General features: G+C 46.7%; 1 protein-coding gene across 1 annotated transcript; it reads right to left on the reverse strand.

Annotated features, from left to right (window-relative positions):
• Positions 1-1,249: 1,249 nt before the first annotated feature.
• Positions 1,250-24,684, reverse strand: HSF4 (heat shock transcription factor 4; the record flags this gene model as incomplete). The annotated part of the gene is made up of 13 exons (XM_082489528.1): positions 1,250-1,454; positions 2,721-2,808; positions 4,254-4,319; positions 5,750-5,855; positions 7,808-8,032; positions 10,058-10,182; positions 10,806-10,905; positions 13,775-13,839; positions 15,280-15,355; positions 17,816-17,940; positions 19,298-19,425; positions 20,539-20,647; positions 24,562-24,684. The coding sequence occupies 13 exons, from the start codon at positions 24,682-24,684 to the stop codon at positions 1,258-1,260; spliced, it is 1,533 nt and encodes a 510-aa protein (XP_082345654.1). The 3' UTR covers positions 1,250-1,257.
• Positions 24,685-27,380: the final 2,696 nt, after the last annotated feature.

Raw genomic sequence — 27,380 nt, forward strand, 5'->3', positions numbered from 1 at the left:
TGGGTAGCTTTCCTAAGGAAAAGTAACTCAATTAAGAGGATACTGAGATAAATAATACGTTCTCATTAGAACTACAGCATAAAAAACAAAGCTCTGCTTTGTTGAGAAACTCAGTTGTCAGAAACCACATGGAGGAGGAAGCTGAATTCAACCTTTGGAGGCGGTCTCAGATGCACAAAGGACAGCAGAAAAGTTAGTGGGATGCGGTGGACTAACCCTTCTGCCTCTCCTACGCTGAGCAGCTGAGTCCTTCTAAAAAGGGGATCCAATCAAATAAACTGGTTCATCAGATTTCATACATCAATAAACCAACAGGGGAAATAGAACAGGTCAAGGCCAAGGAAAAAAAATCATTGGACTGGACACGGAATACTTAGCCAGCACCGAAACCCAGAGTACGCTCTCTCAGTCCTCTTTGCAAATGGAAAATTGTGTGTGCAGAAGAGTCGATCTCTGTTTCTCTTTTTAAGTATGGGGTGCCCTGCCTTTATGTTAGAGAAAATAAATTGGGAAAAAAAAAACAAACAAACAAAACAAAAACCAAACCCTCTCAATTTGGCATGGGATGTTTTGGGGTCTGTGATGGTCTGTAGCTCCCATAGGAGCCAGAGTGACAGAGTGACATACTCCTGGAGTGGTCACTTGGAAAACAATCTTCTGCAGGCTGTGAGGGATCTTCATTTTCCTACTCACCCCAGGAGGATAAGGGAGAGGCATAAGCACATCCCATGAAAAACAGAAAATGGATAATAGAATACTTTTAGAGCATTGGACTGGCATATAGAACTATTTTCCTATTTAAAAAACAGCATCCAGAAGGGTCAGGCGTCTTAGCTAATCTGTGCTGCCCCGATAAAAATACAGCAGTTTGACACTGCAGATACCAGTCAGGACCACTTTATTTTATGAAGTCCCTGATGTGCTTTCAAGCTACTCTTCACTTAAATTTGAAATTTCTAAAAGCATTTTCAAGAAAAAAAAAAAGAAGAAAAAAAAAAAATCCTGCCAAATTCTCACTCCCCATAGGAGCAAGCACCAGGAGCTGCACTTTGTCTTGACGTTGTTATCCTGGACAAACACCGAAACCCAGGCGCAGGGAGGGTCCCCTAACAGCTACTGACCGTTTCCACCTACTCAAAAAGGAAGGGCACAAAAAGAAACTCTCTTGTGGGTTTCTGAGTCACTTTTGTTTCTTTACATTCAAACCTGTGGCTGCTTGGATGGGCGGGAGGGAGATGGTGTTTCTCGGAAGCTAAATCACTGGCTGTTGTCAGTTGAAGAGCTCAGGTTTAATGGGATATCCCCTTGGACACCCACAGAGGACAGGTAGGAAGCCATATTTTCAGATGGAACATAAAGCGATGAACTTTCCGGCAAGCCGATGAGGTCGTTTCCAAAGATGGACTGACGATCCATGAGGAACTGCTGGGTGCTTTCAAGAATGACGTCTTTCCCTAGAAATACAAACGGACAACAGAAAAGTCAGTTTCTGGAAGGCAAGTTACCAGACTTTATGAACGTAGAAATGAAAAGTGGCACATCCCCACTGCAACAGGAGGTGAGGGGCCTCACTCCAAGCAAAAAAAAAAAAAAAAAAAAAAATGCTTGGAAACACGTGAGTCAAACTTGGACCCACTCAAAAGCCCATTAAAATCGATGGGAATCTCTGCAGGTTGCCAAGCTGAGTGCTGCCCGAATGCTGAGATGCTTCACAAGAAGTGAAAGAGGGATGACCGAATGGTTGGAGACAGAGAAGTGGATAAAAGAAGCTTCTTTTCTCCTTCACTCAAGGACAGTCTGGTTTTCCTCATCTTTGCAGAGGGAGATATCTGCCAACTGCCCCATTATTCCAGCATCACGCTGCCGCATGGACCAGAAAGGCTTTGCAAACAGGAGATGCTCCTCTTGAGCAGTTCAGCCCCTGCCTGCGGAGGAATTCTCTCCAGCATAGTTGGGCTTTTAACGCCTCTGATGCTCATGCAAAATGCTGAGCTCAAGGTGGAGACTGGAAGACCTTGAACTCCACACAATACATCAAAACTCCGAGGTGGGGTCAGGTGGCTACAGCACCAAACTAAGGCTCACAAAAGCTTCTCTTTCACATCTAGCCCAGCGGAATACACATGAAAATAAAAATATATCACTATTCCAAAACCAGGAAAAGACTTCTAGATTCATATCTATGGTCAATGACACACTTTATCGGAGTCAATGAGGGGGAGAAGATCAGCTGAGCAGTCCCCTTGAGGTCTGGCAAAAAAAGGTCTGGAGAAACTGAGACATAACCTTTGCCTCTGGCTGCTAGCAGCAACCAGGTCACCGCCTCCACAGCAGGAGCCAGAGGAAACACAGGACCCGTACAGCTCTTGCCACCCCTGCTTCACTTAGATCACCACATTGCTCTTAGGTGGCGACAAACAGGCAGAGAAAACAGTGGAGACGGTGACAGACACAACGTGGACTCAAGCGGGAGCAGAGGCAGTTCCATCACATTTAAACCTCAGTTTATCCCCCATGCGTTTCCCGCTGCCTGGTAACTAGCTTAGCAGTCGTTGTGGAAACACTGCTGGCTCATAATCATGAAAGTAAAATAACAAATGTGTTTCGCTCCTTCAAAGTGGCAAATGGTCAGCGCCGGACATCGCATCTAGCTGACGACATGATTAACACCATAACTACATCCCCACTGCCGAGGCTGCAAGAGCTGCTGGTGCTCCTACCTGGGCAGGCGTTGTTAAACGGTGGGGTGAACACTTTTGAGGACAGCTCAGTTGCATTCTTCTCCAGATCCACTGTGAGTCGCTGCATCTTGATGCAAAAATATAAACTACAATGTACAATTATACAAAGACAGGGGAGCTTGTTAGAACTAGGCCATTTCTGACGTTCAGCGCTTCATCAACGCTGCACAACATCCACCAGTAAGGCAAGCTGTCCTCCCTGCCCTGCCGCTCCTCCCAGCCGCACCTGCACTTTCTTAAAACAGCCAAAAGCATGTACCCGAGGGCAGATGGGCCTGAAGGAGAGGGCTACGGGAGATGTAATCCCCTAGCAGCACTGGCTAACACGGTGTGAAGCTCGTGTCACACGAGGAGGCCAGGCTGGCCTCTCCGGGGCTGTCCCTGCCCGGCTGCCACACAAAGCAAACCCGCAGTCCTCTGCAGCCAGCAACAAATATGAAAGGAATTTTCTTTCCATTAGCCCATGACTGCTTTTAAAGCAAAACTAGCTTTTTCTTGCACAGAGCTTCTAGGTGCGGAGTCGCTGCAGGTAATTAAGGCTTCTCTAAGCTGATGAGTTTCCGTAGGACAAGCAAGCCTAAGGGTAGGCTGCACCACTCGCTGGGCAATTCAGCGGACTCGAGGACTGAGCTACTGAACATTGCAGCCTCCCTCGTGGCCTTTTCTCTCATGTAATCCTTTTTAAAAGAGACCGCCCCTTGCTTCCAAGACTTGCTAACATTATCTGCCTCTTCAGAGGCTCTCCTTCCTCACACTCAGGAAGGGGAATCACCTAGTAAATTCAAAATTATTAAATCAAAACCTAAAAAGGATAGTGATATCACGAGGAAGGCTTAGAGACCTTTCGCACTTCTTTACAATAGATTACACTTTGCTTGCACGTCTGCAGAGACGGCAGAACCGTTCAAGTCTCTTTTTGACCTGGCTGGCAGTGAGGAATCTGAAAATTCACCCTCTATCAAGGAGGAAAAAACCCCAGGTCATGCAACTCACTTTTCCTTCACTGTTTATTAAATCACCATATGCATTTCAGAAATGTCTGTGTCAGTGTCAATTCCCAACAAATACTGCCAAACCAAATTTCTCCTCCTTTCTTCTGCACGGCTATGCACGAACCTCTATTCTAATTGCATGTGGTTTCAGGGATGGCTGCGCTTTATAAAGGCATATTTTATAAAGGGCTTTAGCACAAAGACACGTTATGAATCTATGGTATCAGTAGGAAGTGACATTCACACCAAGAGGAGGTTTCGGAGCGGCCAGTTTCAACCAGTGACTCCAGGACATCAGCACGTTTCGAAACAAGCTCTGGCTGCGTGGGAGAGACAGGCCACGAGCGTAACACTCAGCCTGCCCTCAGGAGATGCTTCCTTGCTGTGCTTTACCACACTCTTCCCTCTGGCTAGAAAATAACTAAGCATTCTTCAGTTATGCTCAAGCTCTGCTTCATAATTACATTATTATTATTATTATTATTATCATCAACATATCTCAGAAATAAACGTCTCTTACCGGGGACAGACTGGCCTCCATTTCAGTCAAATTCCACTCACTCAAAGATAAATTAGGATTAAAGACCTGTTGGGAGGCAAATACAATTAGGAGATGCTCGTTTGCTCAGCTGTCTGCCTTGGCTGCCTGCGGGCAGAGATGGCAGGAGGCAGCGCCCGCCTGTGCCGCAGCTGCTCTGCCGTATTAACCAAAGCTACGGGCACAGGCGGGCGTTTGCTGGTTAGCAGCAGAGCCAGAGCAGCGAGGGCAGAGTGGGGGGCACTGGTGCTGCTCGCAAGCCTTGCTGCCTGCCGGGGGGGCAGTCAGCCCTGACACCAGCGCCACGATCACGCCGTAAACCGGGGCTGTTCTTCATGTCACTGCACACGCAAGTCAGAGCCCTTTTTCGCTGCTGGTGGGTCCTAGGACATTTCCAGATTCACATGGGTTTTTAAAAGCCTTCCAAAACACAGTAGCAGAGGGCAGACTGCTGCCGCATCGATGCCTCAACGGCAATTTCTTGACAAGTCTAAGCAATGTGGGTAAAGGAGGTGTTGATCTGGGGTACAGTTTTATGATTCATTCTCACTCTTGTGACGTTCAGTCGCACAGAGAGAGAGAAAAAGTGTGTCAGTAACAGGAAAACACCTCCTAATGAGAAACAAGAAACAGAAACCAGCGGAGCCAGTGACAGAGCAGGCCATTAGAAAAGCTTTCCGTAAAGTCAAAATCAATCGTAGACACTTGGGAACTGGCTTTAAGAGAATAAGATCGATTATTTTTTTAAACGATCTTTCATTCCCGTTCATCCATGCACGTATACCGTACATCTGCATCTGAAGCACCTCCTCAAGGGAGCATATCTTTGACATATAGATTATTTTACTACATAGAGTTATTTGATTACTGGCAAACCCCTTTCATATACTAACTGTATGTACAAGGAGAGAGAGAGTGACAGAGAGATATACACAAACCTTCATATTTCTGCATATACACTTAAGAAAAAAGTATTTCTAAAGAAAAGTGACCTGAGAACTGCCAACAGACAAATATCTCAGCAGAGCGAGAATATGACATCAGCTACACTTCCCAGAACAGGAGGAAGAGGGGAAGATAGTAGAGCTAAACACAATCTAGGAGCATCCAAGATGCAGAATATGCAGAAAATGAACTAACCCACCCAAAGCAACTACCCAACTAGCCAGGCAGTCATATTAAACCTATTTTAAGTACTTGTGTTAGGTCTCATGATGACATCTTTACCAAATGCTCCGTTTTGTGCTCCTAGAAGTTCAGATGTGTATATTTTCAGAAGAAATATAAAAAAGCATCATTTAAAGTCTGAAATCCTGCCGGTTCCTACAAGCAGGTGAAAGCAGAGCTGTGACTCTGCTGGCAGCACATTGACAGACGACGTGCCACACAGCGTGGGCTATCCGATTTACCACCCAAAGGTAACGGGGAACTTCAGCACCGTTTCCCACAGCCGCCCCGGGGCAGGGCCCGACACTCACATCCAAGAGGCTGGCGGGCTCCAGGCCGTACTGCTGGCTCCTCAGCAGCAGCTGCAGCCCCTCCAAGCTCCAGTCCGTGCCCTCCAACGGGTCTGAAATATCTGTTCTGAGAAAAGACAAGGGGAAAAACATCACTTGACTAGACTTGCACAGATACGTATAGAAAGCAGGACCGAGCAGCCTTCCGATGTTAAGGTTTATGTTTAAATCTCATTTAGAAAACCAAGAGCCCACTGTCAGCCTGGGTTTGCGCCGTATCGCTTGGTTTAATCCCAGGAGTACAATCCAGGGTAAAACAAGTGAGACGACCCCTTTCTTGGGTGATTCACGTGGTTTGGGGATGGACAGGCTGTGCACATCTTTTCAAGACTGAGAAAATTAAAGCTTCCCTTGGCAGAAATCCTTCTGGAGAGGTACTTGGGATCCAGAACAGGCTGCATTCCCATCCTCCTGGGTCCAAGACAGCTGAATTACTATTAAAGGAGTTTTTAAAGGAGTGAATTTTAAAGGTTTTTAAAGGAGTGAATTTTGCCTGCAGGCTGCATTTACCGGAGACATTTAGCTAAAGGAGCAACTGTGAGGCCTTGCTGTGTTTAACCCCCCACAAAAAGCAATAAAAATTTATCTTACAATCCAGAGTCCTTAAAAGACAATGGTTTTTCTTCTAATAAAACATTTTTAAGTAGCCAGTGGCGTTAAGAAGGAGGAACTTAATTCTCTGTAAGGACCCAAAGGAAAATAGAAGCTTTTCCTTCCGATAAATCTATTGAGTGTGGGGTTTTTCTCCCCGCAGGTGTCCTCACATTGCTGCAGTTGCCATAAGGAATGAATTCAGCAGTTAACTTCTACTTCATCCACCAAGCCGCAACCATGCTTTTCTGCTGCTGGTGGTGAAGTCTACTGTACGCTCAACCATAACACCGGTGCTGTTGGGACACCCGTCTCAGACAGTGGCAGACCACAGCTCCAAAAACGGCTCATCCAGATGGCCCTGTGGCTGAGCCCGATGACACTGCGCTAACCCCCCCTTGCAAGAGGACATCGCTCTCTGGGCGACTGTCACACGCAGGATACTTGCGTGCCCTGGCTTCAAAATTATGAAACCTCCATCCCTTTTTATCAGACTTCTGCACTCAGTGAACACAAACTCCCAACTCCTCATCCCTGTGAGCGACCTCACTTGCTATTTTGTGATTTTAAGGCATGATTTTTATACCCTTTTATAAAGCCTCACTTGGGACTGCCTAGCATTTTACTGAGCTCCTCCAGTTCAAGGAGACAAGCACAGCAATGCAGCTAGGTTTCATGGGTTTTCGCTTTTAGTCAGAGATGGGGAAGCTGAGATCTCTTGCGGTGTCAGCTGCCCGGTACCTCCCCAGAAACACATGACCCACGTGATGGTGCCAAAGCGACTGGCTGCCCCCTGAAGACAGACCTAGCACTGACCCAGGAAAGTCACCTTGGAAAGGTGACAGGAGGAGATGCAAAGGGAAAGTAGATTAAAGAGAAAAAAACAGATTAGAGAGGAAAAGAATGGGGGCAAATTATTTCCTTCTCAAGCCCAAGCCTGGGCCTGATAAATGCTTTGCTGCCTTACCAAATACTTGCCCTATAGAGGTTGTACATTCAGAGGTGCAGAGGTTACGATGATGATGGACTGTCATATTCCATCACTGTCTGTGCATTGGCACACAAGTGACACCTTATCCACTGCACAGAAAGACCAGTGACAAATATTTCCTTATGACTTTATGTAACTGAAGACTCAACAGAACAAATGACAGAGAGCACAGAAGCTATTGGAGATGTAGCGCTGTCCAGTGACCTGCAAATCTGCAGACACCGATGCTGGTCTGGGCTCCAGCTTTCACTTGGACCTCAGGCAAACCCCTCTCACTGCAAAAAGCCTCCTCCTGCTCCCATGGCTCTGATGCACATGCTCCGACAGCTCTGTTGGGTCCTTCAAGCAAGTCATCCACAGACTCCCTTTCCCCCCAGCTAATGGGAAGAGAAGGCCATGAAACACGCAGGGCCACAGCTCTCCCTCGCTTGCCTCACCTGTCCAGCAATGCCCTTCTGCCTCTTCTCTCAGACGGTTGCGCGGTCCCCGGTGGGGCTGCACCACAGCTCCCTTTGCCTTCCAAAACAGACTGAACCATGGCAACTGGGAGCACAGGGGGCTCAGAGCAAGCCCGGCAGCCTGGCAGGGGCACATCAGGCTCAGCGGTGGCTTTCACTCCAGGGCTGACTGGCTCTTCCTTGATCAGCATGAGGCACTTCTCCCTGTATCAGAGACAAGAATTAGTACCACACACACATCTGCTCCACCACGGCCTCGTGCTACTGGGAAGGGCAATAGCACAAGGGCTTGCTTCCACTTCCCATCAAACTGCCCCACAGGCTCTTTCCATTCCCCTAGACGAGTTAAAGAAACCAGCAACCTTGTTTTCTTTTCAGCAAGCTCCAGAAACATGCTCAGCTGGAATATCTTTAGTCACTTCATCAGTCACAGCTATAATGAATTTGCCCAGTTCAATTGTTTTGCAAACATGGGAAACACACTTCCATGTGTTCATCATTCCTCAGATGAGTGTTAGGCTTGAGAGAGGTTAAAGGGTCACTAGGCAAGAGGGGTTCCCCTGAAAAAGAAAAGTCTCCACCCTAGAGATAGGAATGGGATAAGATCTTCCATGCTGAAGTTAGGACTGGACCAGAAAGCACTCTAGAGATCCCAGTAACACAGGTCAGGATTTTGTGGCCCTGCAACATTTGGAACAGAAGCTGACAGTCCCAGTCAGATGATTTACTTGTTTGAAAGCACAGGTTTGCCTTTTTCCAGTGGGAGGGGTACTCCACGTTATTGCCCAGAGAAGCTGTGGCTGCCCCATCCCTGGAGGTGCTCAAGGCCAGGTTGGACAGGGCTTGGAGCAACCTGGGCTGGGGGGAGGTGTCCCTGCCCAGGGCAGGGGGGTGGAACTAGGTGATTTTTAAGGTCCTTTCCAACCCAAACCATTCTATGAGCCTATGATTCCTAGAGGGACATATGACATTGAGGTTTTGAACAGTATGTATGTAAAAATCTACCCTGTACTACTTCTTGGAGACTTTAGAGCTCTCTCTGAAATTGCACAATTGGAGCCAAAGTGACAAAGGTATGTAGATCAACAGGCACAGGGCATGGAAAGGCATACTGAAAAAATACCTTACAACACTTACAGATTAGCTTTGTTGCAAGACAACACATGAGCATGTCACACATGTGGGGTGGGATGTGACCCTACAAAACCTTCCTCTGAACTCCTTTCAGATTGTCTTCCCATCTCATGAATCCTGAACTCCCACCAGAAGCTCATGTTGATTTAGGAAGCACCACACTCCTGAACTCATTAGGGCTGTGGCTGGCTCAGATTCTCAACTCATGCAGACACGGCATAGATCAGAGGCCACCAGATGGCACTCAGTAATTAGTAGAAATAAGCAACTTAACTTGAAGGCTATATTAAAATTTTTCTGCTTTAGGAATGGCTTCCAGGTTGTTTGGTTGTGGTTTGGTTGTGGGTTTTTTTTTTTTTTTAATAATCTGGAGCTCTTTACATGCTTCTACCTAATTTTACGGCTATGGTTTCAATTATTAGGCAGATTTACAGGCAGTTTCTAGAGTATAACTGCCTTGTCTATATGCCCAAGAAACTGTTTCCGTGATTCATCTGTCTACTTACTTTCCACTGACATAGTTGTAGCTATTCTGCTACTAGCCCTAAATACACTGCATGTCTGTGGCAGGAAGAGATAAGCATTAAAATACCTCTGCGTTTGGTTCTTATGTTACTGGGACCTTTTCACAGAAAAGTTGTCAGAGATCGGAAGCTGTTGTGATGCAACCTTTCTGTTCTCATTAGCAGAAAGATGTACAGTTTGATTCTGTTTCTTCTTTGTCAAAGCCAAAAGGAAACTTCCTTTCTCTCAGGAAACACAACAAGTGTTAATATCTCATTATTTGATAAAGTCTGAGCCCCTGTTTTGACAACAAAATACAAAGAAACATGGAATACTTCTCAAAGAGGTGAGTGGAAGTTCTCAGCATGAAACTCATGACTTTGTTTTAAAAGTTATGCTGCTGTTATCCCTCCCTAATTCTGAAAATCTGACCCACATTGAAAACTGGAAAAAAATATTTCAGCCCACGATCTCTACAGAGATTTGCAAATCAGACAGAAACTTTGGTAAAATTACAGCCAGGAAAACCTCTTTTGAAGTTACGCATGTCCATTCCTGACTCTCCCTGTTTTGAATCACAAACACCTTTACCTGTCATTTTCAGGAGGGGATTGCATATTTATTATGTTGGAAGGTGATGCTTCAGTAATGTCAGATATGATGGGTCCTCCAGCAATTGCAGGGCTGTTTAAGCAAGAGGCAGGTTCTGTCGATGGCTAAGAGGAAAACAAAAATCATAACGGATTTATCCTTCTGAGGACCAGAACAAGTCCAAGGTCCTATCTGAGATAGTTAAGGTTTATTCACTGTGCCCTTAAGTCCTTGTATGGAAACCGAAAAAGCTTTTACCTACTATGCACCATTATAACATGAGTATGGGCCTCTCGTGCCAGCTCAAGTATTTTAATCGCGTATGCGTCACGTGTCTGGTGTCTGCTTTGGTGGGTTAGGGTGGGGGGGATCCTTCAGAGACTGCAAAAATCTGACTCTGGTCAGAAAGATCATAGTACCCACTTCCAGAACACGCTTCTTCCTCTCTGCCCTTGAGGTGAGCAGCCTGGGGTGACACCACGGAGGGTTTGGTGTGCGGCGTCTGCCTTTCCCTCCCACAACCCACCGCCTCCCACTTGAACACGACAGCACAAGTGCCTGCAGGCACGCGCCCCTCCCTGGAACAGGGGACCTGAAGAAATAATAACGTCACTCAGCTTCGCAAACCTCTCTTTCTCTGCCAAATTCTTGCCAAACTGCCTACTCTGTAATCTGTGTTATTGCTTCAAATATTTTTCCACCCTGGCCAAAGAAATCCCGCAAAGCTCAGAGTCTGGCGTAAACCTACCGACTGTATGAAATAGGGGTCATGGAGGGGGTCCGTAGACAAATGCCGGCTGACCTTGGACACCTGAGGAGCTGAGATCCCGTTGTCAAGCATCAGAGGTCTGTGAAGAGAAACAGGTTTGTTTCCTCAGCATATACTGACCGGATCCCGGTTGCTCGTGCAAGGAGTGTTTCAGCCTAGCGTTGCTTTCCCCTGAGTACTCCGGTTTTCCTCAGCTGTAAGGTACTTTCTTGTCCAGGACAAGGAAGGGAAACAACAGTTTTGGAAGAGGTCACCATTAAAAAAGGGCATTAGCCTAGAGAAGGGGTGATGTGGGTTTTCTAGATCTTAGTCGAAAGGTGCAAGTAAAATAACAAATTCAATTCATGTTTTGAATTGAACAAATCCAATTAATATTTTCTTCTAATTGCTAGTGGTTTCAAGCTCTAGGCTGAAATGATTAGTGCAATACTGGGAATCTGGCCTTGTTACCAGCTCCCTCACACCCAGCACCTCTTTGGCAAAGCTACGTCTCTGTACACAGCACGGCATAAAAGGAACCCGTAGAACGCACTAATTAAGTAATAAACCAGGGGGAAAGACAAAGCAAAGCAGAACCGAAACTCTTTGCATACAGGCTTTTAAAAAATGACTGGTGGGCTTTTACAGACGGCCACTGACAACAAGTGGGTCTGCAGGCTGGGTCCTGTAGCAGGAGTGTTTTATGTTTAGTAAATGATTGAAACCAAGAGAAAATGAGAAGGAGCCTCAAAATGGCACTGCCTTTCCATCGTGCAACTTCCCGGGTGGCAGTCCTTGGTTTTGTGATACAGTCCCAGAGAAGCTAAGGACTGGTATATTTTGCTACACACCCACCATTATTAATGCTGTGATGATCCTATAAAACTGCTTAGCAAATTACTCTTCTCCTCCCGCCGTCCTGCAGTCAGGAAAAACATCTTCAGTCTTCATTTAGAAGACAGGGATTTGGCTGAGGGCACCAGGGAAAGCCAACAGTTTTTTCCGCAGTAATGTCTAACAGGCTTGACAGAAGATAACTCCTAGCTCCCTTCATCCTACACACACTGGAGCTGGATATATTGGGAGAAATTATGGGTTTGCTCAGACTCCAATTAGATCCTACAGTGAAGGGCATTAAACAGCACGACACAGTGACCACAGTGCTTGAGATCTCGGTGTTGTCTAACAGCTTGTTTAACTGCCTTTTTCCATTCTGTGACATTAACTGAAGACAATAAAAAAGAACCATGTTGAATCACCCTGACATGGACCTTGTTATGGCATAAGCTACCCTTCAGTACACACCAAGAAATCGTAGCTAGCCCTGCGACAATTACGGATTTGTAGTGTCCAGCTCTCTGCTCCAGGAGCCACAAATGAACCTCCCCATCCAACATTTACTTACCAAAGTAACTTTGGTGTCTAACTCATCTAACAGCCCCCCAGGTCAGATGTGCCTGTGGGACCTACAGACATGCCCATCCTGTCCAAACCTACCCAGAGCCCCCAGTCAGCACTTGGGTCTGCACCAATAGTTGCTCCAGGCACTATGCTTTCCTCCAGTCATTTACAAGACAGGCAGGTAAACAAAACCATGAAAGATAGGAGGGCAGCTATAGAAAGAAGAGCTGAGGTTCCTTGAACATAGATCTTCACGTTTCCAAAGAAGCAAAACCTCAAATTAACATGCACAACACTGTGCAAGCTGCAGCTGGGTTGTATCAGTGTCATCCCTCTTCATAAGGAGGCCAACACAGTTGTTGTGCAGATAGTTCTGTGCTCTTCAGTCCCTACCAGCACAGTTTCTCGCTAATGATTTGCTTTTTCAAAAAGCAGTAGCCTAAGACAACGGTTCTTGGGCTGCAAAGCTGCCCAGGGAGGGCACAACCCTGACTGGAATCACCCTGCCATCTGATCTCTAATTAGAGATCAGATCTGGCATCTCATTTCTCTGCTGCCTCAACTCCACTGGAGGAAAATTGCTCCACTCATGAACCTCAGTGACTCAGAGCAGCTGATATCCTCTCATTGAGCCCTCTTCTTCGTTACCGTTCTCCGTGCATTGCTTACCCCTTCCAAGAGGCTCAGTAGAGGGGTAGGCAGAGGTAGGAGTACCCGGCTTGTGCAGATTATGGGCTCCTTCAGTCAATCCTGTGTTTCCTTTACAATCCTCACAAGAAGAGTCAGCCAAGAACAAGGACACTAACTTAAAGAAAATCAACCCCCTTGATCAGCCATTCTTGGGAAGTCTAGCTCCTTTCTCCGAGGCGTGGAGAAGTCTCTGAGTTGCCAAAGGCCACAAAGTAATAAAGGTGGGAAGTGGAGGCAGGTCCCTGCCCATAGCCTGAGCCACAAAGGCAAATTCCTCTTAGCTGCCCGTCTCCCCTCTTTAGATCACAAGCACCACAGAGCAAGAAATGCACGGCTGCTCTCCTGGAAGGCACTAAGCTTCCTAATTCAAGTTCCTCTATTCACTTGCCTTGAAGAGCCTATTTACGACTCCAAAGATAGCCCTTAGCTAAAATCTTTCTCCACCTCCGCCTCTGCAAGGCCTGCCGGTTACATGCCACCCAACCTGAGTCGGATATTCAGTGACTGCGGGTCAAACTAAAGGTGTCTGTGGGCTGGCGGGGCCCAGCCCTGCTCCCACTGATGACAAGTGGCAAAACTGGAACCCGTAGGGCTAGCAGTGGGGTCCTGCCCTTTACCCTCCCACTAGTTAGTGTTCCCATCTCCCATTGCGCCCTGTATTCCCCAAATAAAGGTCACGAGCTGACACGGTGCTTCTCTAAAGACCACTGAATGGGGCATGTCAGCAGGTCTGACTCTGCAGTTCAGCCCATTCATTTCCCATCACCATGGTGCCCCGGTCCGGTGACCGCCTGCCTGGGCGAGCTGAGCTTGTGCTTTTAGTGAGGGGGCAGCATTATGCACCCGTGAGCGTGTGCGCACCACACAAGGGTACTTACAGCTTCCTCTTTATCCCAGTGCTGCTGGGGCTGGATTGGAGCTGGCCAAACAGAAACTGAATCAGCTGTCAGGAGAGATCAAAATCCGGTGTTAATCAGCAGAGTGATTCAGCACTCCCTGCTCTCACAGCCATTCTTATCTCACACATTCCTCCCTCCCAACACCACCCCAAAGCTGGGAGCAGCTGTGAAATATGGGAGCCAAATTGCATGAGACTTCAGAGCCCGAAACCAAACTAAGCTTTCCAAGAACTCAGACGACCTGCCTAGCTTTCAAGAAACACAGCCAGGTGCCTGCTTTGTGCGAAGGCTGCTTTCTCTCACGTGCTCAGCCCTTTCCCTCTCCGCTTCTGTGCGTGCAGAACGCCAGCTACCCCTATTAGACTTGGGAATCTGCCTGTGAAGTACACATGCAAACATTCCTAGGCCTGGAGTTAGACTTGGCCTCCGTAAAAGTCTTTAGAGACCTTTATAAGAGTCTCTGACAAAGACTTTGCAAGTGAAAGAGGCAACCCCCTAGGGGAGACCCTGGATGGAGGTCTTCGCTCTTTCAGTTGAGTTTTTCAGCCCGGTGAAGTTCAGTGTTGATATAACAGGACACTAAAAAGGATGCAGAATGGCTTTGGAAAGGAATCACTTAGCAACATGTTCCCAGGTCAGCTTGAGCCTAAAGCTCTGCTTTGACCTCCAAACAAAGAGAGCATTATTATTATATATCACAGCTGTCTCTTACTCATTGCTCGATATAACAAAATAGAGTTGCATAAATGCCTCTACAATGAGTGGTGCGGCTGGTCCAGCCTCAGAGCCGGAGGAAGGTTTGATGGCCTCGTGCATTTCTACCCAGTCCTATGACTCTGTGAGGCCACGTGAGGGTCAGAACGTGGCTCTCAGGGGGACTGGGAAATGTGACACGCTCGGTCACGTCAGCACCATCTGGGAATCACTGGAGAGGCCTTTTCTAGTACTGGTCATGCTAGATTTTAAGGGAGATGGCTCTGCAGAGCTCCTTCAGTCTAAAAGGTTGTAACAGTCATTCCTCAACTATATCAGCAACACCAGAAAGCGTAACAGTCACTGGAGGTGCCCAGTGGGGGAACGACTAGCCAGTTCTGCTGCCTGCAGCTTCAGTGCTGGCAGGAGGGGGGCTCCTCTCTTGTACAAAGGAAACAGGAAAGATTTGGGAAGCCCAAGCAGAACACAGCCAATACAGGGCAATTAGTGAGAGTTGTGCTCTCTTGCTCAGGACTTTGACAGAAAACTGTTTTCTAACATCACAGCAAGGACTGACAGGGAAATTTAAATCTTTTGTTCAAGGGCATAATCTAGGTATTGTTAATAACCACTTTCCATAGGACATGTAAGAACATCACACAATTTGAAAGAGAGGGAAAATAAATATATGGTGATATCAGAGCGTGGAGAAGATTATGGGACAAGAAAAAAATAATCAGAGGACATACACCATGCAGTACAAGTGAGCGTGGAGTTTATATGACCACTACCTTGTTGATCACTTTCTGTTGCTGTGAGTGGTTCTGTCGGAGAGAAACAACTTCCCGCCAAAGAACTTCATTTTGCCTGAAAGCGAAACAGAAACTTTCCGTGAGCACAGAAACGTCCCAACAGCCCATGGTGCCGCCATGCTGTACACTAAACCCAACTGTGCAAAGGCTGTCTCACGCTGGGGCTCTCGCAGTACTTGGCTCTTTTCAGGTATCCCAAACGGGGTCACACTATTGCTTTCCTTACTTTTCCTTGACCTCAAAAGAACTACGGACCTAAGCACAGAGGAAAAACAAATACGGGGAAGCGAACGTCTATAGGGAAGGGTAACAGGAGGACACGTATTTAGTTTTTGTGGAACATTTGGGCCATACTCAGAATTTCAGCAAGGCCTGATTTGTGACTTTGAATGATTTGGGCCTGATTTGTGACTTTGAATGATTTGGGCCTGATTTGTGACTTTGAATGATTTGGGCCTGATTTGTGACTTTGAATGATTTGGGCCTGATTTGTGACTTTGAATGATTTGCATCACCAAGACTGTTCTTCCTGTGGGAGCCCAGAAAGCCCAACCTCTCCACAACCGCCCCCACAGACCAAGAGACCCTACGGACAGAGATCCTATGTATTCTGCCTGCTGAAACCTCATACACGTGGTGGTACAAAGGCACGTTTGGGAGTGACTGGAGCAGCTAAAGGGATGCTCCTCCATCTGAGAGCCTTCAACAAGGAGGACTGGAATGATTTCATTAATGGAAGTCACTGATTTCACCCAGCACAGACCCGTGGCCAGCTTGCAATTGCACAGAGCGTATTTATTTTCTGTCTGCAAATGCAGCACACAGGGGAGTTCACAGGCTTCCTTGAACAGTCAGCCCCAGAAAGCGGGATGGGGAGATGCAGTTTGTTTACCGTGCTGCCTCCAAATGTGGACGCCAGCCAAGTCCATGCTGCAAAAGGCTTTGCCAGGCAATTTATCTCCAGGGTATATGGCTGTACCGAAAGAGACAGGCCAGCAAAACCTACCGTACAGGTGAAATCTATAAATGCACTCGCTTTTTAGTCTTCCTAGTTTGGATTGATGCTAGAACTGGAAAGATAAGGTCCGGGGCTCGACAGAGCGCAGTAGCTGCCCTAGTAGAGCAGCTTGTACAGCAAAAATCTCGGCAGGGAACTTCCTGTACTGGTACCGACAGGATTTTCAGCAAAGCAGCTTTCCTTAGTCTGACAGCTTATACTGGAGTTACGTCCTAATGGTTCTTCACCAGTGTAAATTTCTTAACATGGTTTCAGCCTGGGATTTCTGGTCTGTCTTAGTTTATAAAAATTGTATTACTTTTGTCAGTTGAATGCAGTTTTGCCTTTGGCCAGATGGAGGAAGGGAGCAAGCAAATCAAAAGGGAGAATAAACTAAAAGCAGGGCCAAATCATCGATACTGGAATTCCTTAAAAATTAATAAGATACAAGCCTAGAAACTCTTTCACTGCTACTGTACCTGGCTTTCATGGTGTGATTTCACGCATGTGCTAAGTGTGGGAGTCATTAAAAATTGAGGTAGGATAAAAGTATTTATCCGTTGCATGTAAGGTGCTGGGCTGGAATGAATTTTCACAGTATATGGTATTGTCTTAAGGCCAGTGTCATCTGACGATCTATGAATATCAATTTTCATTCTAAAAGAAGGGTTTGGGGTCCTTTTGATTACTCAAGTGCTTTTTAAACAAAGTTCTCCGTGAGGATTAAAATCCTGGAAGCAAATACAAACCTCTTCAAGTACATGATTTATAAAACCGTGTCCATTTATTAAATTCCTAGTGACCACGTCTGACTCAGAAAACCCCAGTCTCAGACAGCTGGAGGTCAGGCAGCCACATGCAAGCAGCATTGCATTTGCTTCTTTTGCTCTTATACAACAATTTTGGCCACGTCAGAAGACACAGTCTTCAGAGAGATGGACTAAACACTAGAGCGGTTCTTGTGTTCTTACACACTTTAGGCCAGTCATATATTTTGGAGGTGGAAGATGACAGAGGGATTTTTTTTATTTTTTTGATAGCTGGAGTGGGCACCACCACATTTCTGCCAAGGACTCTTCTAGGTGCGAGAAAGAGTTCCATCTCTTTTTACCATCATTTCTATCTGGAGGAAATACCGTTACCTGAGCTAAGTCTCCAGGTTATACACATACTTCCTGCATGGCCCCCTCTGTGCTTTCCTCATCTCTAAAGGGAAAATATAGATGAAGAGAACATGTCCACCTTTCACAGAAGACAGAGAGGCTGAGTATCATTTTGCAGATCATGGCGTCTGCATAGAAATCCTCCATGTTATCATCCGTACAGATCTAGTCCCTACGATTAGTCCCTGGCTCAGCACGTGCTCCCTGGGAATCACAGGTTGGAAGGGACCTCTGGAGATCATCTAGTCCAACCCCCAAAGGTGTGTAAGGTTCCTCCTTTCAAACATTCCCCTAGGTCAACAACTCTTGAGAAGCAAATGCCCGTAAGAAGCAGCCTGAGTAGGATTCAACTCACTGCTTCATGTCCTGCACTTGACACTCCATGTTCTCCTGTTGACTCCTCAGTATCTGTACCTCATATAGCAACCTGCTGAGGTCCTCCTGGCGCATCTTGGTCTCCTCACTTTTCACAACCGACACCTGAGGCAGAAAAATCAAAGATAGATTTTACCAACACAAGAAGGGCATGGACGGACAGAGTGGCTCTGTGCCGGGCTCTGACATGCAGAAATACTGGAACAGGTGATGCATGTACAAGAGTCTGAACTATTCTTAGGGTATGGCTGCAAGGGTCAAAGGGATAAAATAGAGCAAAGAACGGAAAAACCCTTTTGTACATAGGGTCTGTTGGCAGCAGGACATTCTCCACTAGAGTGGGGACTTATTTCAAATCAGCTTGGGGCAAAAAAAAAAAAAAAAAAGGTATTGTGAGGAACAGGGCAGAATTGAACTAGGTTATCTGATTAATTCTTTCTACTTTAACTACAGAGAGACCAAATCCAGCCTCATGTTTTACAGGAATGAGCCTGAGAAACTGCTTTAAATCGATATATTACAGTCGGATTTCCAGAAGGCTTTTGCTGAAGTCCCTTTTCTGAGTCAATACGCTAATTCAGTAAGAGAATAGCCCTTTTGGGACATCGATAAGAAGTTAAAAGATAGCAAACAGAAGGTAGGAATAGGTTATTGCTTTTATAATAACAGGACATGACTGTTTGGAGAGCCAGTAGGAGTTACAGTGTACTTATCTAGAAAAGAGGGTGATAATTCAAAAGCAGAGCAGTGCGAAGCAAACCGTGCGGCACTACACGAAGGTCTCGTGATACTGAGCGATGGAACAAAAAAAAAAAAAAAACACAGACAAAACTCTGATGAAAGCCAAGCCCTGCACGCTGAGGACCCCTGCCCCAACCGTACATGTGTATGGAGAGGGCAGAAACCAGACCACAGGGTGTTTTAGGGTTTATGCTGAGCAGTCTATAGCACAGCGGCCCGCGGTCTGAAAGCAAACAAGCATTTTGGGGAGTTATCAAGAAAGGAACACAGCTGCGGTAGAAACGCTCGCAATGACCATGAGTGCTATCCTGGTCCATCCGCCCCAAAAAAGGGATGTGGGAGGGTTAGAAAGGCCCATGGCAGAGATCCAGGATGGCAGGCATGGAAGGGATCCTGCCTGGGGAGAAACAAGGCGTTTGCCGCTCGAGACACCTGAGGGATGGGAAACAAGTATTCACTACTTCGCTCCTAGCAGAAGGCCCGGGGGAAACAGATTAAATAAGGAGATGAGAGGCTTAAAGCAACCCAAGGGAGCTACAACTCCACACAGACCGTTAGTTAAGTTGTGGAGCATATTGTTGAGGAATATTTTGACCAAGCAGCAGGCAGCCTCTCCACAGCAGCAGTGTGGAACCTTCTGGAAGAGGGGTCTGCCATGCCTTGGCTTTCCCGCCCTGGGGGGCTCAGCGGGGGCCCTGGCGGCACGTGTCTCCCCCCTCACCTTCCTCTTGATGTGCTCCAGGAGGTGCTCGTGGCCCTGCAGAAAGCAGAGGTGCTGGAACTCGGTGTCGTCCCGCTCGGGCTTGACGAGACCCCCCTGCTCGATGTTCACCACCTTCCTGAAGCCGTCTGCGTGGAGAGGGCGTGGGTGAGGGGCCCACAGGCCCAGACCTTCCTCCTCGCCTCCCACCCCCATCACTTCTGAGGACCTTTCTCTTCACTCCCCACACTTTTTGAGCAGCTGCGGTCCTCAAGGCCACAGCTGTGCCCCCTCCCCATACACTTTTGGGCCGTATCTACAAATAATCCAGCATGAGGGAGAACCCTGTGCATGCCACTGGCCATGAAAGCCTCACCGGCAATCCCTTGGGCATGTTGGCCCACCAGGAGCTGAAATGCCCGCTCTTATGAAACCTCTGGTTTGATTTTCGAGCCAAAGGGATTCGGGGGAAGGTTTTTCAAAGGCACAGACCAGCATCAGATGCCACTTTTGGAAAAAAAGAGTCACACGCACATTCGGAAATCTACTTTTCAGTACTTCTACAAAGTCCTAAAAAGGTTTCTAAACCGTATCTGAAGACTGGCCTAAAATTTACAATAGTGCTACTGTATAGTTAAATAGCAAAGCTAAAACTTTACTGAGGGACTTTGTGAACTTGAAAAACTTCCCAAAGCTACCATATTTTAATACAGTTGTGGTCTAGACGTGGCTAAAAACTACACCTAAACCTCCATGAAGAGGTGAAAATGTCTGAAAAGCAAGGCAAGGTTTGCAGGGAGAAGTGCTGTCTGTAATTAATTCAGCAATACAGCTGCTGAAACAGATAAGCTCTGGGCTCTACCCTCAAAAGCAGCAGTTTTTGAGGGAGGTGTCACAGCATCAGGCTGCTGGAAAAAGCCCCATATAGAGCAAAATGCAAAAGAAATAGTAATAGGTCATCAAATTGATGCAGGAGAAGCAGAAAATCTGGTAGCTGAAATTTCCTAGCTCATATCTTACAATGTAATTGAACAAAAATTTCATGCTGGAATCTAAAGTCAATGCAAGGAAATCGCTCCCCCAGGATCGCAGAGGCAAGTCCCCTTTGGCAAAATCAATAATGCCACAGTAACGCAGATATGCAAGACCTCAGCTCTTCTATCAACAGTTCTCCTTCGTGCCTCCTGTCCCACCCGCACTCTCCATCGCTCCCCCCGTCTCTGTAGGACCCGCACGGCCTAGGCTCTGGAGGTTGAACTTACACATGTTCAGCTGCCGGACGAAACTGGCCATGTTGTTGTGTTTGAAATACTTGGGCAGCACCTCTTTGGCAAAGCGTCCTTGGTCGAACACATGGAAGCTGGTGCCATTCTGCAACGGAGGAGACAAGGACAGAGGCGAAGTCAGAGGAATGTCCCTGACCACAAGAGGGACCAAGAGGCGATTCCCTTGAGTCCTACAGCAGGGCAAATCATACTCTGAACTGCCACCTTGAAGCTAAGAGTGACAACAGCCTTCAATGACGGATGTGTGCCTTTCAGTTCTGGAACAGTCTCTCTACAACTGCAGTTTTGATTTTTTTCTCCTAAGCTTTGTCATCGCTTAGTTCAGAGCCTTGGATGTGAGAAAGAAACTGCAGATTTTTACACACAAATCGCTGGTAGCTTGTGATCGTCCACCCTTACATGAACCTCTCAGGAAGACTCTGGTGTCTGAGGAAGGGCCTGGAAAGTGGGAATTGTCACTATAACCCTTCAATCTGCTTGTATAGGTCTAACTCCAACCCACCTGTTCCAGAGCACAGCAGTCTGGAGGGAGTGCTGCCTGGAGACCTGGCACAAGAAACACAGCAAGGCAAGAAAGCAAATCATCTCTGGAGACATCACACTGATCCAGAAGCTCTACACACCTCTTGATTATATTTTAAAGCACACAGCTACAAAGGTGACCTGCAAAAGGTTAACAGTCATGCTTTACAGACCAAGCTAGCAACACGCATGTCAACTAGATAAAATACCCATTTCTGGGGTTGCAGTGCCAGGATCCGCGAATGCAAAACAATGCAAGCTGCTTGGGGACACTGGCAGAGACAGACACGCTGCGGGCCATGTGCTTCCCCTGCCCGGCCTTCTACCTGCTGACAGTTAAGCTGGTACAGAGAGGGCTTGTGAGACACAACGCACCGAAGCTGCCTTGAAACATTTTGCAAACAGCAATTCACACAACCTCATCAGCCTCAGTGTGTCTCCAGGATATGGGGACAGAGGGACCACCTTAAATCATATCTCTGCTCAGGATCAGGGGCCAGCACAGGGAATGCAGAAGAATGAAGAACCATGATTTCAGGCGTGGAGTTTGAGGCACAAGCGGCATTTTTGTAAACTTGCAGGGAACGGTATCTAGGGGCTCACACTGGCTTTGCTTGGGGAGAAAGAGCTTTATGAAGGGAGGGGCAAGATGCAGAGACCTATGCCAGTGCAAAGACATCAGCAGATATTAGGGACTTACCAACTCGGCTGCAGCTGAGTTTCAAGGCACAGCTAGCTAAAGACACCAGGGTCTGCACGGTGTTGGCAGGAAGGGCTCCGAAATGAGCACAGCCAGAGTCACCCTCCTGCTGCGTTCAGCGTTATTACCGGCATTGAGTGGTGTGTCAGCTCGGGGAGGTTATTTCACAGCGCACTGCTTTTTGACAGAGGAGGACAGTGTTTCGTAAGAGTGAGCACCCAGCAACGTGTGGGTCCCACCACGCACCCATCACAGGGTCTATAGCTGCATGGGTGCACTCAGGGCTGCCTGGAAGTTTCTAAAAGAGGGAGTGTAATCAGGACCACGAGAAAGCTCAGTGACTAAAGCGGGGCCAGTGTGTGCCTGTAGCCTGCCTACCACCACTGGAAAACAGCCAGCTGGCAAACCCTGCTGCCCTACTTGTTGCCGCTACACTCCCATCACCAAATGCTGCCAATTCCCTCCGTGCTCAGGCTCATTTGCCAGCTCTAACAATTAACCCTGCATGCCCACAAACACACAACTTTGGGTCAGCTGTACTTCTTGCTCCTTGTTCACTGCTGCAAACATGAGTGTTTACCTTGACAGTACCCCTTCACCATCACCAGGGTCTTTCCTATCGTTCCTTACCCCATGCAGCAGAAGAAAAGGCTGATCCAGCCCTGAAGAGACTCAACTAATAACCTCTGTGCTGGAATTATCCTCACAGACTGAGCTTGCAGACACGACAGCAGGGATCGGGGTTTCCCAACACTGCAAAGGCTGTTTGGGAACACAGGCTGATTATCCTGCTTCTCTTGTGCTTCTGCCCTCCTACTCTCCCCGGGCTACAGCTGTGTGTCCCAGGCTGGGCATGCTGATGGAAAATGAGAAGCGCAAGGGTTTTGTGTGCCTGAACATCTCCTTATGGCCTCTCTTGAGAGGTCATTCCTTTGAATTCAGGGTTGCAATGCTCTCAGAAGCTGGTGTACCCAAAAAAGTTCCTACAGACAGAAGAGACTTTGGAGTTACTGTGTGTTCACCGACGAACCGTGCGTGTGCCAGCTTGTTCCCATGCAGCAGCTGTGCCTTGCTTGTCTTACACCATGGGAGCACAAGCTGGGAGAAACTTTGGAAGTCTTCTCTGCCCAAGGCAAAATCAACTCTGCAGCATGTCAGTCCTGGCACATGCTTATCTTAACTGTTTTTGACAGCCCCATGATGACAGACACCCTGAGCCCAGCCCTGACAAGCTACTCTGGGAATTTGTTAGTTCTTCCCACCTGCATCTTCCATTTCAAAAATTAATTTAATTGCTTCTTGTCCAATCTACCACAGGCACAGACAGCAGACTTTTCCTTCCCACCTTACAACAGCCTTTAATGTATATATAAACCATTTCCAGGTTTCCTCTCCATCTCTTCTCCTTCACGCTAAGAAACAGTTCACAGGTCCTATTTTCTGAGAGTTCCGATTATGTCCAGAAATCACACACAATTTCTCAGCTCCAGCAGCACTGATGGGTAGAAGAGGAGGATGCAACACGGGAAACTAAGACATCTAAAAGCCTTACCAAAACCTTGCAAGAATGTAGCTATAGCCTATGTTAGGTTGCAGGAAAGCAACCTAAGTTGCTAAGAGTGTGATGAGGCTGGGCAGTCAAAAATAATGGTGTTACAAGTGTTAACGGAGAGGGGACTATTTATACTCGTCAGAAAATCCTTCTTGGTTTGAAAGTCCTTATTTAAAACACAGGCTACCAAAACTCAGTGGCTGGGGCAGGTATGGCCATGTAACACCAACCTCAGAAAGCAACCATTGCCTTGGATAACAGTGCAGCTCACACCCCGTCTCCAGTTTTGAATGAAAACTCTACTGGACACAAACACATGACAGAAAGGTTGCTTTAGACTGATGTCCTTTTCCCTTTAAATCTTCTCTTGTCATAGATTCTCGATTTCAGAGAACAAGTTTAGGCACACAACTTATCTGATAACTCCCTGCTAAAGACGAGTCACAACAATATTTGCAGCAAGTCTTACTTAAACAGGTCAAAAGCACAGAGTGGTATCAAAATACTGTAGCAGGGGACAAATAAATCACTTTAATTCTCTGATTGTGGTTAGCACATTAGTGCCTCGGTGACAAATAAGAAGCCAAAGCAAAGCAATCTATCCGTATGAAGCTGTACAGACAATACATACGCACATCACCATGATCATTGCGCAGACTAGTTGAAACACCAAGTAAAGCTCTTCCAAAACAGCGAGTGATTTAGGGTGCCAGTCCAAGATCTGTTTAAACTGCAGGTTTCAGCCTCAGGTCTGAACGCTGCTTATCTGCTGCCTTCTCCCAAGGCATTTGGGAAAGGCTAGTAAGAAACACAGGTGATATAACACAAACAGTAGCAGAATTATTTAAGGGCTTTGCACCTTTTCTAGAAAATTTTAGGGAACTACAGATTGAAGCAAAATGAAAAATCTCTCTCTCAAAGAGTCTGCATTTTTAGAAGATTCAATGCAAGGCACCCTTTAAGATGCTTCAGGTGAAATGTGTAAATATAGTTATTAAAATACTCTCAAATCAGTTGTCCCTTTGAAACAAAAGCCATGATATTGCAAACAAATAACATCAAGTATATGCAAAAGGTACCCTAAGGAACTATCAGTCCTTTCACTCTCCCAGTTAGTTGGCCAGCACTGGTAAAGCAAAGGGAAGATGATACCATTTAGGTCTCACACCGTGGTTTCTCCTGGTGTTGCAGGCACTCAGTGACACCCGATATTCGCTGTACTTACACTACTCCAGCAGATGAGATGGTTCGTTTCAGGATCTTCCACCAGCGTCCAGAGTTTGGTTAGGAAGGCTGGCACATTGCTGGAGTATCCATCCATCACCAGAGAGCCGGGTGAATCCTGCATAGTTTTTCAGTGCCCCAGCTACGCTAACCCCATTGCTCTCGGCGTGCCTGCCTCCCTGCACGCGCGTGCGTCCCACAGAGAATGAACCACTGAATTTTATCCTGGGCCAGTGGAAAGTAGGCTCCCAGGGAGTCACATCAGCAGTGCTGCTCGCACTCTTAAAAACTCAGCACAATGCGATGGCATCACCAGCCCCAGAGAACAATACACAGAATGAAAATGCACTGCAGCCGATCTCACAGAGCTGTGAATAAACACGCAGCGTCATGCAAAGGGAACACGTGCTGTGCACCTTATGCTGGGAGGTTAGCAAGTCACCGGAGGGAACCCACCTGCCGAGAGTCTCTGGGACACCCAGGCACAGCAATGACAGGTTTGTGAAGGCAACTGAAGAGTGATTTTAGAATATTCTTATCCTAAACACTGACCAGCTATGGTGGTGCAATACCACCCCCTGCCTCCTTTAGGCCACTCGGTACTTGGCGCGATTCCCTCCCCACCTGGGCCACATAATAATACTACAATGGACCAGAACATCACATAATGGTCCAACATGAAAGAAAGGAAAGGTAGAGAGCAACGGACCAGAACACTCTGACAACCCCTTGCGTGCCTGGCTCCCATGGCTCCTACCAGTTGAAAATAATAACTATCATTGATCACTCCTGACAACATATAGATCATGGCCACAAAGGGGGGGATACCAGGACCCCAAGAGATAGCAAGTCCTGGGCTTGTGTAACTGGTGGGAAGAACCAGAATACCCCATTGTCCGCGCTGGGCTGGAGTGGGAAAGTACCCGACGAAAGTAAATTATCTCGGATCCCATAAGCAGCGATTCTAGTAAGACCCTTTGAGCTCTTCTGGATCGCAGCCAGCTGGGGCAGGACCTCCCCTGAGGTGGGACAGCGCTCAGGCTGACACCTCCAAGATCAGAGGGCCAGGGCGAGTCAACCCCTCTTGGATGGCAGGTATCACCCACTGAGGAATGCCGATGCACTGTGAGCATTTACTCTAAACTGGGGAAAGGGGACATTTTTAACTATAGGCTAGCCTCTCTTTCATCCACCTCTTCACCTGTATGTTTACGACATATACATCAGCTTTATGGATGTGGATGTTCTTCTGTTTGTGCATGCGTGGGAGTTGCAAGGGGTACTCGTCGGCTACTAAGAGATTTTGATTCCAGCGATCACAGACCCGGGTGTGTGTATGTGCTTATATGCTTTTGCTTATATGAATTAATTTGAAATAAATGCTTTTGCTCATATGTGTAGGTATCAATTTGGGATACCTTATAGCTAGTCAGTGTGAATCTTGTCATCTTCGAATCTGTAATTAAATCGCTGTTCAATTATTTTGTTAAATCTCTTTGAAATCTTTCAATCAGTTAATGATTATGTGCTGCTAAAATTCAACCTTTTGATCTATCTCAAATCATTAATAAATTTTGAATTGCTGCTAAATCATAACCGTGTCAAACATTTCCCTCCACGACAAATTGGCATAGTCAGCAGGATGGCAAGCAAAATCACCAAATACTTGCAAAACCACATCATCCAACCAAATCCAACCTTCCCAGAGGATTGGGCTTGTTATAATTGGCATAACTGGGAAGAGGCACAGAAAGAGTTAACTGATGCTACAGGTCGACGAAAGTTGGAAAAGACAAAGGTACAATTTGTAAAACGTGGGAAGTGTGCCTAGAAGCTGCCTGTCAGGAGAGAGAAAAAACTGACTCCAAAAATACAGGACTTACAGGATGAGATAGAGGGGGGCAAATCTACTGAACTGTTGTTATCAGTTAAAATGGAACAAATGCAAAAAAACCCTTAATGAATTCTAATTAAAACAACAAAAACTTGGAGAACGCATTGAATTGATGCTAATGCAATCTCCAAATCCCCCCAACCTAGTTCAAAATATAAAATTAATTGTGTCTCCCAAAGACCAGGATGGTAATATCTGGGGTGATTAGAAAAATAATGGCTCAGACAAAGCTAATTGTTTACATCCACCTGAGCCTCCCCTACTCCCAGTCAGACCAATTATTAAATCAGAAGTAACTACAGGACCTCAGGGCGGTAAAGGAGAAAGCACTACTAGAACAACTCCATTTTATTCAACTCAGATGACCAATTTACAAGACCGCTATGGCCATGAGCCTAGAGAAACTGAAACTGAATACCTACGGGGAGTGTCTCTGCCCACGGGAGATAGAATTCTGCTCGATGGCAAGGGAGACAAGAGCTACTGGGGCCCTGGTGCCTCTTTAAATGCTGGCCCTGACCCCCCGAAGGTCTCCCACTCACTAACCAGCAGAGTAGCGCGTTGGGCTGGTGGCATCGATGTTTTAGAGAGGGGAAAGCCCCTATTAATACCTATCAAATCCCTAAATGCACTCTCTGCAGCTTTTACAAGGGCTGCCTGTATTCAAGCCACACATCAATGTGACTCCACTGATGTGCCTATCTCAGCACCTGTAACTCCTGCTATGCTTAAACCATAAATAAAAGGAGCCCCTGCCTCACTCAAACTTTTCCTTATTACGAGGAGAGATGAAATCCAGAGGAACTTAAATCATAATGAATTAATAAATTTAACACAGACCACTAAAGAGGATGAAGAGGAAGATGAGTCAGGTCGCAGGGAAGTCCCCACCTTGGCAATGTTAATGCATGAAACTATCAATCATA

The sequence above is a fragment of the Vanellus vanellus genome (genome assembly GCF_965231255.1).
Source record: "Vanellus vanellus genome assembly, chromosome: 12".
Taxonomy (NCBI): Eukaryota; Metazoa; Chordata; class Aves; order Charadriiformes; family Charadriidae; genus Vanellus; species Vanellus vanellus.